We start from the raw sequence: 13,490 nt of genomic DNA on the forward strand, positions 1-13,490 counted from the left end.
ATGCTATCTTCAGTAGATAGCAAACATGCTATCTTCAGTAGATAGCAAAATGCTATCTTAAGCGGATAGAAAAATGCTATCTTCAGTAGATAACAACTGTCTGCAGTAGAGTTGTCAGAGAGGCACGTCTCTAAACAAATCTCTAAACTGAATAAAGTGTGTACATTTGCATATTTGAATATATCCTACTGTTTTTCTACATTGTTTAGTGCAGGTGCCCTAAAACTTTGGGCCAAATATTGCTGGTCTACCTTTTGGCCTTCCAAAATGTTCCCCCATTCAGTGAGTCTTATCCTAACACTAAAATCTTTATGATAGACTCGTAATATATTTTAACACTAAAATGTTTAAGATAGATAATTTTGTGAAGGGGACACCCTGTACATTGGTGAATAGTGTACACAAATTGATGTCAACTGGGATTGTATCACTTAGACTTATTGAAACTGTCTCCAATTCCATTTGCTATCCTGTCAATGTTTTGACAAAATCCAAATACATGAATTGCTCTAGCTAGTTACTTGCCATCACTATTTTTTCTGCTGTTCCAATTTTCTAATTCTCCTCTTTTTTGCTCCAGAAAATAGAGTACACAGACTGTAATAAATAGCTTACTGACAGTGTTGCCAAGGGTTGACTTGGGCAAATCCTTCATCTGCTGAAGGAAACACTTACAAGACTAGAAGATCATCATTCTCTACATACATGACATACCAACTCATGACAAAAGAAGATGACCACATACATTCTATGTAACCTATATTCAACATACTAGATGCTAGGGAATGATGAAGGCATGATTCAAGGAGAACAGATAGCCACACTTGCCAAAGATCGCTGTGTATGGATAAATTTTGTTGTCGCCTGCTCCACAGCTGAAGGATGATGAAGATGAAGATGAAGATGATGATGATGATGATGATGATGATGATGATGATGATGAGGACGACGACGATGACGATGGTGATGTGATGATGATGATGATGATGGTGATGATGATGATGATGATGATGAAGATGAAGATGATCAAATCTCTAAACATCTTTAGATTTAAACATGATTATAAAAACTTATAAATCGATTACACAAAAAAAGTTTCAGCAAAAATGATCAAAATGGATCCCAATTGGGTGTCATCTTGAAATTCTGGCAATACCTCTCATGGTTGGCATTTGGCAGTGTCAGTCTGTAGTATATACCTGACCCATACAGGGTCAATATTGTTGCTTTCATTGGGCTGAAATTTAGCATTGATTTTTCTCTCCCCTTGCGTCTCTGTAGCGTCCCTTTTCACGTTGACAGCAGCGGCCTTTGGATTGGATTCAATTAGTTGACGTATGTACCCTGTGCCTGGATGAGTTGTGCTGATAGGTGACCTATTCACAGAAAACATAAAACCAGGAACATGTAGGAGCAGCTTTAAAGGAATAGTCAACTTTAAAGAAGTATTTTGTGATTTTAGCATTCTCTTTTTATGGTATGTTTCAGTAAACATCCACACAAAAAAGCTTATTCTCACAATTTAAGTTGATTCTGATTTTGTGTTTACGAGTTATGCATGTGTATTATGTGTCTTACTTAGGCTCATAGGCCACTGTGATGTATTTTTTTCTGTTAACAGAACATAAAAATTTGACAATATTTTTGCAAAGCAAATGAATCTACAAGAATACTTTATCAAACATTATGTAGCCAGAGGTTTCTGATGGTATAAAAATTCCCATCCTGCTTTTAGAAAAGTGGGGGATGAGGCTGTGGATCATGAAATGCCCCGATAAAATTGATAACAGGTTAAGAAATACTTGACTGGTTAGGATTTTGCCATGGCTCTAATCAAGAGCTAAGATATCATTGATAGACATGCATATGAGTCCCCATGTAAGATAACCATATAACTTGTCCCTTTGCAACTTTAACTTGTTTAAGTTTTGTTATCTAACAAAACTAAGTTAACTCCTTTTTGTACCAAATAATCAAGTTTGAGCATTCTAACCATGTTCCTGGTTGTGTGGGAACTGAACATACATGTAACTAAAACAAGCCGGTTGACTAATTCTAGTAGCGCTTAAGATGAACGACAGCAACGAGGGTGTTTTACGCCAAACTTGTCACACGAAAACCGTTTCAGGGATACTGGTTGCTCAAGGCAAATAAGCAAAGTACTTGAGAGAAAGTGTGTTTGTGAATGATCGTTACAATTCTCTCATATGATTGTATGCATTAATCATGTAGCTGAAGTAATTTGCATACGAGGTAGCAACTCTTAAAGTATCATTACCCGGTTCTAAGACTACACATTCAACTAAGTACCTTGCCGACAGCTCCCACTTTGATGTCAGAATTTCAGGGTAACAAGAAATATTTGTACTGATATTTGTATGTAAAACCCAACAAAAATAATCATAAAAGGGAACATATGTTGAATTTTTTCAGTAAATTTGAAAACTTTTTGACCCGTACACCACAGCTGTATGTACTGAGGGTTAAATCATCTTCTAATGATTAGTTCTTGAAGTTGTCAGACTTTTCACAGCATTCTGATTGTGCCAAAAGTACATGAACAAACATCTATCACAAATGTTAGGATGGTTTGAGGGGATAAAAGCTTATAGAACATGAATGTTTTCACTGAATACATAACATTATTGCACAACATCGGTAACATGAATGATTACATCATGAGATGAGTCAATAGTGCCGCATTTTGTACCAAGGATTTTAGAACCTCAGGGCTGAGCAAGAAATTAATAAAATATTTCGATTTGATTTGTGGAGATTGCATCCAATTATTACAAGGCCTACTATTCAATATTGAAACCCCTACAGGTTATACAGCTTGATGTAGACATGTACTCCACACAGACTGAAGGCAGACAGACACAAAGGTAGACTGACAAACACACAGACAGACAGACAGAATGTACACATTTATATGTTTTGATGATAAAATTAAGATATAGTTGTACAGAAAAGAGTTTAATTGTTACATGTTTTTGTATCAGTTACTGTCAGTTTCATGCTACACATCCGTATAGCATAGCAACAATCATCAGACTGGTATAAAACAAGTTCATTTTACAACAATAAACATTATTGAATCAAGCACTTTCAACCGGCAGTTTAGCTGAGTATTAATGATGATATTTAGCTATCTGCTGAAGATAATATTTTGCTATCTACTGAAGATAGCATTTTGCTATCAGCTGAAGATAACATTTAGCTATATGTTGAAAATAGCATTTTACTATCTACTGAAGACAGCATTTTGCTATCTACTGAAGATAGCATTTTGCTATCTACTGGAGATAGCATTTTACTGTCTTCTGAAGGTTCTGGTTAAACTAGGGGCCTGAGGTGAGATCAAAAATACTAGTTTCCTAAAAATAGTATTATTGATATAACCACTCAGAGGGGCCGCAGTTTTAACCAGAACCTCAAACAAAGGCAGTATTATTTTGTTTGATATACTTCATTAATATATTCTTTGTTCATTGATTTGTTAAAAGTATTCACATTTTGTACTCACTACCCTTCAAAAAGTTAAACAGGATAAATCAGACTAACCATTTACAGTAAATATGGTAGTTGCATGCATGTGAACTGTTTTGTCGCAAAGAAAGCGTGCACATAGCACACAGTATTGTCAAAAGTACTATTTACGGATTGGAGCTCCTATTTACAGCTCATCTAGGACTCTGAAAAAAACTATTTACAACTTAAAAGCACTATTTACAGATGAGAGTACTGATGGTAAAACTAGTTTTGTTCATGTGATCCACTTTTAACCAATCAATGAACAAGAAAGTATATAACATCAGCAATCTGCTGAAGATTGTATTTTACTATCTACTGCAGATAGCATTCAGCTATCTGCTCTGAACAAAACATGTTGCTATCTACTGAAGCTAGCATTTAGCTATCTAGTAAAGATAACAATAATTTTTAACTATCTGCTGAAGAAAACAGTTTGCTATCCACGGAAGATAGCATTCGGCTATTTCTCTATCTACTGAAGATAGCATTTAACCTGCCACAGTCCAGAGATCTCAAGTGCACCAGGTATTAATGTCCAAATCACCACAGCCACTTTCACAGAGAAATTACAATCTTAAAATGATATGCATAAATGGATCATATGAAAAATATATGTGAGAGTAAAATCTGAATCTTTAGAGTCATTAATATCTGTAATGATATTTTCCTCTTGTCAATCCATCTCATGTGATCCATTCTGATAACATGATGAATTGAGTGGAAAGAAAAAACTGTAATTGTCTTCTCTTTTCTCTCCTATGACCTATATGGCAACATGTCCGATGGAAAGAAAAATAAGTCTCTACGATATTGCTTCCCCTTTTCAACATTAACTTGTTATTTGATAAGCAACAGAAAATACCCTTAGGTGTCTTCAATAAAGGCCAACATCATTGGGAGTTCAGAAAACATGGGTACGTCTGGCTAGCGCTGTAAATAAGGTGTAGGTTTTCTTAATATCATTGTCTTTGCAGCTCTGATATGATTTGAGGTGTGTTTCTGATGCGGGAGGAGGGAAATGAATTACAGCAGGTTGATGATGGATGGTTTCAGGTGATCACCTTAATTAAATAAAACTTATGTTGATAGATGCTGAAATTGGATTCAAAATATACAGCACCTGAGTTGTGTCGTAGTGTAGAATACAAGTTAATTAGGTCACTCTATTAGACGAAGCACAACTAAGCTTAAAGCTATACGTTAACTGCATCTGAAGATTTCTAACCAGTAATAGGCACAAGTTAGTAACTTAGCAGTAGCAGTGAGATTTGCTACCTGTTATTTTAAAACAAAATGGCATTAAAGGCCCATTCAGTGATCCCAGCGGAGGTGTACAAAAATTAAACATTTTTATAAATTGCCTTTAAGTGAAGGATAAGTCATTAAAATTTTCATTATTTTTGAAAAGTAAAAAATGGCAAAAAACAACAAGGAAAACAGCAGTATTGACAAAGTTGAAGCCCTACATATTCCATGTAAAATGGCTTATTTTGTCTTTAATAAACAGCTTTCGGCTGAACCACTAGCAGGCTATGTTAGCACATCTACGACAATGACAAAGGTACCAAAATCTGAATTTTGATGATTTTTATGATCGTATGGATTAGTAAATCATTGAATGAACCTTTAAGTAAATATGGTACATTACCGGTATCCCTATCTGGAGTTTGTGAACTTGAGACAGCTTCTTAGTCTGATATTCTTCAACATGAGCCAGTGATCAGATGGATATTCATTATAATTTGTAATTGAAACAAAAACCAGGCACTAGTAATTAGAACATAGCATAGTTATGTCTCTCCAGACAAGATGATTTATTCATGTATAAAGCTGTAAGGTACTGCAACTGATACATGTTGAAGGATTGAAGCCTGCTTCATATCGTTAGATTGAAAAAAAATAGAGGGTTATGAGATATGTATATATGGAGATGATGAACAGGTGAGTAAAGAGAGAAGACTACCTGAAAGGGGGAATGGAGAGACAGAGAGAGGAGACAGAGAGATAGTGTGTGTGTTTGTTTTCACCTACAAACGTGGACTTTGAGTCCACATTTATGTAGTGAAAAAACACACACTGCGAAACGTGGACGTCCATGGTCGTAAGACAATGGCAGATAACTTTGCATATGGGGTAGGGTCCTCTATCGTAGGTGTAATACCAGGTCCACGGTTAGCGGTGAAATATCACAGAGGTCCACATTTGGATTATGATTATGTCTGTGTGTGTGGGTCCACGGTTTCACTGTTAACAATCACACACACAATACGGGTCCACAGTTGTCAGTGAAAACGTGTAGGGGTGTGTGTATGGGGGCGGTGGGAGCGAGACAGACAGACAGAAAGAGAGAAATAGATACACACAGAGAAGAACAGAAAGCAAAAGAGACAAACAGACAAGTAAAGAAAACATGATAGAGAAGTGGAGAAAGATACATACAGAAAACAAAGAAAGAAAGAGACATACAGACATAATATAGAAAAACAGACAAAGAGACAGACAGAAAAGGCTGAACTTTTCCCCTTCCTACAAGGTGTTCATATTCTGTGCATATAAGCATTTGCTACAGGCTACAGTACAACTTAAAGTAATTACTACACTTGTGGACCAAATTGCTTCTCTCATGCACAGCACTGCTTGACATTTGGGTAAGTTTACCTATTACACTGAGAGCTACGGGTGCTAATCTTAGCATACATCGAGTTAGGGACACCCTTATTTAGCAGATCATTTTCTAACAAATGTTCATGTGTGTCCTTCTTCGTTCATCCTATTCTGTTTTCTCTCTCACTTCCAGTGGAGTGGAGGACTGGTGTTTGTGGTGCTAGCAAGGTGCACCAGGTGCAGGGCGACCAAATTAAGAGCTTATTTCGGAGCAAATTTAACTGGGATTTTTGAAAGTGATTAACTTGAAATGGTCAAGACTATCAAGTTGTTATTTGAGTAATGAGTTACCATAGTAACAACAGTTTTATTACAAGTCTCAATCAGGTGTGCAAACCAAGGTAAATTTAATCTTTTGATGTGATTTTCTGGTATTTGATTTGGGTAATTGAGTATAACCATGGCAACACTATTTCTTCACAAGAATTTGAAAATACTCCATCTGATTGGAATGTTGTAGTAATAAATTAATAAACTATGCAAAAGGAAAGTCTCAAAGTGTCAATTGTTTACAAATTACTGGGTAATTTGCTGCAACGGTTTAACGATTCAAGTCATTTCAAGATAAAGAAAGCAATTACTTCATCAAATCTGATACAATCATTAAATCAGGTATTTTTAGCTTTTCCCAACCAATTTTACCAATAGCATAGCATTCATTTTTATTCTTCCAAATCTAGGACAGGGTCCTACAGGATCAATTGCTTATAGATTATAATAATTGCTCAGACAGTTAACAACTTTTCAACTTTGATAAAATCAAGAAATACCTTTTGTGCAATAAGCTTTGGCTCACCATGATTTTCATTATACTTTTGGAATGGTTACGCATCGGCTTAAATCCAAATTTGGGCCAAGTCCAAATAGTTTTGGGGCTACTTAACTTATCCAATTAAAATTAAATGCATATTCCCAAAAGTTAACAACAAAAAATCAAATTTTACTTGTAGAAAGCTTATAAATAGTGGTGGTGTGATTCTCAATGAATTTCAATATAAATCTGTGTAAACTCCCTGTAAAAGTACATACAACTACTTTAAAGTGTGTTAATTTCAACATAGACCCCATTTAGGTCATGTGCAAACATGGGGATGAATGTAGTGGGATTTACACATTTTCAGCAGATGAAGGGGGTCGCACAGTCCTTACCTTAATCCTTAATCCTTAACACCCTTATTCACTATCTCATCACCTCAGTAGCGATAAAGGGGAGCAGAATATCTAACCTACAACCTCTTGAGTACAGGTTGTTGTTACAGATGAAAGTAGGGCAATTGTATAAATTTACAAACCAAATTTTACAAATCCACCGAAACCTGTTTAAAAGCATGCATGTTGTTATAGGGTGTGCAATTAGTTTAGGTGGTGTAAGACTTGATACCCCCAGGGTGATATACCCTGGGGGATATATTGTCGTACAGGGTTACAAACGGAGTGATATTCTGGGCCATGTCATCAGGGGCGTAAATCCATTTTTGAAAGTGGGGGGGGACACAATGAAAATTATTAGTCATTGATACTTGGCGTTAATAGCGCTGCACGTCGCGCCCGCGACGTTAGGGGGTGTCTGAGGGGGATGTGGCCCCTCGAAAACTTTTGCAAAATGAAGACCTAATTGAAGCCATTTGGTGGACCATTTTGGCACAATTATTGTGTACATTTTTAGCTTGAAACAGCTGAAAAATTGTGAAATGACGGCCTAATCATGCTAATAAGCGATTCGTGGACAAGTCTTCACTAAAACAGAAGCGGAAGCGACCACGTGTTTATGTATACGCAGGGGGGGTGTCTGAGGGGGGGATGTTCCCCCCTGAGAAGTAAGAAACTTTTGCAATATGAAGACCTAATTGAAGCCATTTGGTGGACCATTTTGGCACTATTATTGTGTAAAATTTTAGCTTGAAACAGCTGAAAAACTGTGAAATGACGGCCTAACTTGTGGACAAGTCTTCACTAAAACAGAAGCGAAGGGACCACTTGATTATGTATACGCAGGGGGGTGAATGAGGGGGGATGTTCCGCCCTCAGACGTTGGAAAATTTTGCAAAATGAAGGTCCAATTGAAGTCATTTGGTGCATAGTTTTTACACTGTTATCATAAAACAAACAAAAAAGGGACCGAACTCAATTTGCAAAATTTTACTTGAGATTTGAGATTCGGAATTATTACTAAAGCATGCATGGATTGATGTTGAAGTCAGCATCGAGTCCGTCTTAAAACTGACTTTGGTGATAAAATGTGACGGGGCCCTGCATATCGTCGGGCCCGCAGTACAGGCTTTTGGGCCGAGGACCCGCCTTCAAGCAATTTGCCCAAAATAATCACAGGCCTATAATATATTATACTTACAATCGAACCGGCTGTGCGGATTTTTAGGTATGGGCAGTGATGGGCCTACTCAATTACGTGCAATTTAACATTTTTTCTTCTCTTTTTCTCCCTTTTCTCTTCTCTTTTTCTCCCTTTCTCTTCTCTTTTTCTCCTTTTCTCCCTTTCTCTCCTCTCCTTTCCCTTTTTTTTGGGGGTGGGGACCAAAATGGGGGGGGACATTTGATATTGTGTCCCCCCACTTTAAAAAGTGAGGGGGACGTGTCCCCCTGTCCCCCACCCGATTTACGCCCTTGCATGTCATCACCACACTCGCTATGGTGTGTGTTACATGCTAGAATGCAGAATCTGATGAAGCCAGGTTTAGTGAGCCTAAGATGTTGGGTGAATGCACCAATTCCAGGATGGAATGTGGGGCAATTGCATAAATTTACTCATCATTGTCAATCCACTGCACCCTGTATAAAGCATGCATCATTCAGTACAGGTAGTTTCTAATGGCAAAAGGTATTCATGGTATTACTAAACAAGGAGTATTATACTGTTAAAGAACTTAATTTGGCTATCAATTTAATTTGGTAAAATGTAGGGAGAAATTCCAATTAGTAAATTAAATTCCTGTGAACAAATTTCCCTATATGGTATTTAAGTAATTTTACCAATTGCTGCATGAATAAACATGTTTGTCTATTTGTGAAATAAATGCTGCATCAAATATAACTTGTTTTACAGTATAGCTGATGGACCACAGAATCTATTTGAGCATAGATTTTTTAACCACAAAATCTATGACTTCAACCTTCTTGTCAGTTGCTAAGAACGGTTATTGGGTATTCTTTCATCGTTAAGTGGAGAATATGTTTCAGTTAATCAATAGAACTTCAGGTTTAAGTGCCATACAGCAGGCAAATTAGTGTTTAATTTAAACAATGATAACAGCAGCAATATTGACAACAACAAAACAACAACAATCATACAAAATGTAAGAAATTATTTTCAAAATAACAATATGTGACACGATTGGTCCATGGAGACCAAAGGCGGCAAATTTGAAACTGAGATAAAGGTAAAAATATGGAGTTAAAAAAAACAATAAAATACATAAGAAAATAGACATCACAAAACTTCATAACTTTAGATCCAAGTATCTTCAGTAAATGATAGCCGATTGTATCAATAATGTAATAATTACCATGATTACAGTAACTCAATTTTCAAATATGCCTCCTTTGGCCCCATGGACCAGATCATGTCACATATTGTCCATATTTTCAACTGTATCTGATATGAAATTGATTTTATTTCTTGAAAAACAATAACAACAACATACAACAGCAACTGTAGAGGATGCTGGAAGAAGATGACACTCTCTGTAGTTCAAAATACTCAGCCCTCTGAAAAGGATTTCTCTAGGGAAAGATTAAATCCTACTCATGTTTACTGACTTGCTTAGAGACCAAGTAATTTCAAATCGTACAGCAACATAAAGTACCCGAATTTTAAATGTCAAAAATTCTTCAAAAACCTGCAAAAACTCCTGCAAATAGTAAAATGCCCATAAACCTGCATCTGATGTGATATTGAAATGATTTTTTCAGCTTTATAAATCCATCTCCTGGATCATCAAACATAAGCCTAGCTGGATAAAGCAAAACTTGGTGGAGATTTGTATACTATCAAAATAACCCATATTTGTTATTTCACCTCACAATACTTCATCTCATCTACTAATATTGATGCAATAAAACTGTATGAGTGATAGAAGACCATAGCTGCCATCAGTATAATTAAGTATTTGCTAAGTTGGACATTGTGAGTAGTGTGGATCATCACATGGGGGGGCACCGACCATGATTGGGGGGATTTTCTAAATTTGCAATTGATTGGGGGAACATGCCCCTGCCCCCTCCCCCGTGCCCCTATGATGCTATGCCACTGATGATGGGACCAATCATTCACAGTATAAGTGAAAATCTGGATAAGTCCAAAATTAACCCAATTTTGGCACATTTTCAAGCATTAATATTGCAAATTTTTGCATGCACCCGGTGAAAGTCATTTTCAATTTTTGCCTGTACAGCTTGGAGGGGGTAGTGACACCAATATGACCTGCTTGACACAAGAACAACTAACCCATGGACCGGGCAGCTCTCAGCGATCCTGAAAATAAGATCAAGAATATAACATTTATATTATTCATTGCAAATCAACCCTGTTTCCGAGTAAATTTTATTTTACGACACATATCTAGTGAGTGGATTTTAATCCTACAGTTTGTTCGGCTCATTATTGGTGGAAAAATGAAAAAAAAAATAACATAGTGGATTGATATGAAATGGTGTTACTTGCACGTTGGATAAATGTGTGACTTGCGCACGCTTATGTGAATTTATGCGAGCTTGATCTGGGACTTTATTGCCATGCACAATAACAAAAACCTAAACATTTTCGCATATTATAAGACGAATAAACTTTAGAAGCAAGCAGTTCTCAATATAGGGGTATATGACAAATGAAGATATTTAACATAAAGCAGCTTTCAGATTAATTTGCAAGTACCCCTCTCTGTCCCTTACACATAGATCCCATTGATTCCTGCAATGGTTGCCACCCTCCGTAGGGCATACTCCACGCATGTATGCATTAACTATACTACAGGCTCTTCCTGTAACTCGTTCCATGCATGCATGTTACATTGCAGGTACAAAATAGTTACATAATTTTTCATATTTTTGTAAAATTTTAATAACCTTATTGGAAAGGTGTGCACACAAGCAATATTGGTTCAATAGTTCTTTAAAAAAAATTTTTTTTAAATAACTGGGAGGGAGAGAAGTAAAAGAATTTGATTAATTCTTGTACAGGGAAACCTAGCTAAACCCATAATGAAAATCATTAAATCATGCCGTCTCACTTAAATGATATGCTCAAACAAAATAAAGATTACCAAATTTGTTTTTTGAAGTGTTGCACAGTGTTGTAACCAATTTAATAATATAATAAAGGTGTTTAAATTGGGTGAAACCATTACACTATGGACCACAATGGCCTCATCCCAATGGCATAGTTCAATAACTTCAATAAAACAATCATATATATAGTGCAAAAATTTGACCTCAAGTTGCAGAGTATGAGTTTTTGTACCTAAATATTCAAAGGTCATTCAATGAATGTATAAATGTATTGGGGTCAATGAATTGTGCCCTGATAGATGAGCATGTTGTGGATCCCAGTGTTACACTCATTTTGTTCCTATGAAAAATATATTTGAAGCTATCATTTCATTTAACTTAACAGCATGCAAAACATTAAATAGTATGCAGCATTGAATCCAATTTTTCTTTTTTCTTAATCTTGTTGATAGTTACCTAAACATTATACAAATAATTTAAGTCATTTCGACCCACACATTCAAATTCATTAGAATGATTACCAATGTTTATTAAACATCAAGCAATAACCAGTCAACATTAATGGGTATATTTTCACGGGAAAATTTTCTGGACACGTGACCAATGCGTATCAATGTAAGTGTAACCTCGAGCCTGATCTCTGACCCCCGGCGGTGACCTCGCTATTCAAGTCTTAGTAATTTTGAATCAGAATAGTATTCTTGGTCAGTAATTTCGATAGAAATTGTAGTATTGCAAATTTATTGAATATCATGCAATCTTAATTTCTTCACAATATCATCAAAACGTAATTTCAAATATATCTACCTACGGAAAAAAATATTTATCTACGGAAACTCTTACCATAATATTTTTAATTTGCGACAAGTTACTTATTTTGCATGAAAGGAGGAATTCTTCCTATTGAAATACATTGGAAGACCACTCGCTGTGCTCGGGGTCACATTCCATAATGCTAATATGTCTCGCCCATGGTGTCATTGTCCAGAAAATTTTCCGTGAAAATTTACCTATTAATTCTGACTGATAACATTATCTAAATCCTTGGAGATAGAAAATCTCATTGAATATGTATATTTTTTTTTCTAGTTTAGATATAAATGGCTCATCTGCAATTCATGTGGCTTTTATCCAGTTTTATGTTAAAAAATATTGAATTTGATTAATTGTCCGCTGAGATTTAGAATGCATTCCTAGTAGCATTGAATGTTAACCATTTTAGTGAAAAGCATACAGCGGAAATTTAAAGGGGAGTTTAAAAGACATAATGGCCTATTCCAGTTGAAATCGATACACCCCCTATGGAAGATATGACCATAATCTTCCACACGGTGACAACTCTCTAGTCCGAAGGTTTCCTACTCCGAAGGCTCATTAGTCCGAAGGTTCGCTAGTCCGAATACGTAATTCACCATTAACTAGTCCGAATTCTGAAAAAGGATCGCTAGTCGGAATATCTGGTCCTCTAGTCCAAGGGTTCGCTAGTCCAAATAATAAATAAGGTTCTCTAGTCCGAATATAGAATAAGGCTCACTAACCCTAACCCTAACCTAACCTTAACCCTTATTCTATATTCGGACTAGAGAACCTTCGGATTAGCGAACTTAATTTGGTTTTTGGACTAGCGACCCTTCGGACTAGAGAACCTTTGGACTAGAGACCCTACAGACTAGAGAGAAGTCACGCTTCGACACAGGGAGTGAGAATTTTAAGTGGGATAACCTGAATAAGTGAATCCATTTGAAATGACCTGTGTGAGAGATTTAACCAGAGATGAGATGAGACACTCCTGACTGCCTATACCGATGTTGAGGACAGACAATTAGTCTCCTGTGGAGGAGACTAACAGACAATTCACAATTATTTATGTAAGAGTCACATTTTTATATGAACCAATCATAGAACAGAGTTTCAAAATAATTAGCTATAAATTATGTAAGAATCGCAATATCTGTGATGGCATCATGACGTCACATCACATGACTGTCCTCAAACTAGCGAAAGAGTGTCTCGGGCCTGATTTAACTGCATTTGAAATCTACACACTCTGT

At 36.2% G+C, this 13,490-nt stretch overlaps 2 protein-coding genes across 2 annotated transcripts in view; both read right to left on the reverse strand.

Annotated features, from left to right (window-relative positions):
* LOC140158792 (repulsive guidance molecule A-like) overlaps positions 1-13,490 on the reverse strand; it is a 253,981-nt gene that overhangs the window by 108,952 nt on the left and 131,539 nt on the right. The window lies entirely within an intron of this gene.
* LOC140159457 (uncharacterized) overlaps positions 1,160-13,490 on the reverse strand; it is a 154,376-nt gene continuing 142,045 nt past the window's right edge. The window contains exon 5 of the mRNA XM_072182939.1: positions 1,160-1,376. Within this exon, the coding sequence (XP_072039040.1) occupies positions 1,160-1,376 (217 nt within the window). The remainder of the gene's footprint in view (positions 1,377-13,490) is intronic.

Source organism: Amphiura filiformis, chromosome 8 (assembly GCF_039555335.1).
Source record: "Amphiura filiformis chromosome 8, Afil_fr2py, whole genome shotgun sequence".
NCBI classification, from domain to species: Eukaryota; Metazoa; Echinodermata; class Ophiuroidea; order Amphilepidida; family Amphiuridae; genus Amphiura; species Amphiura filiformis.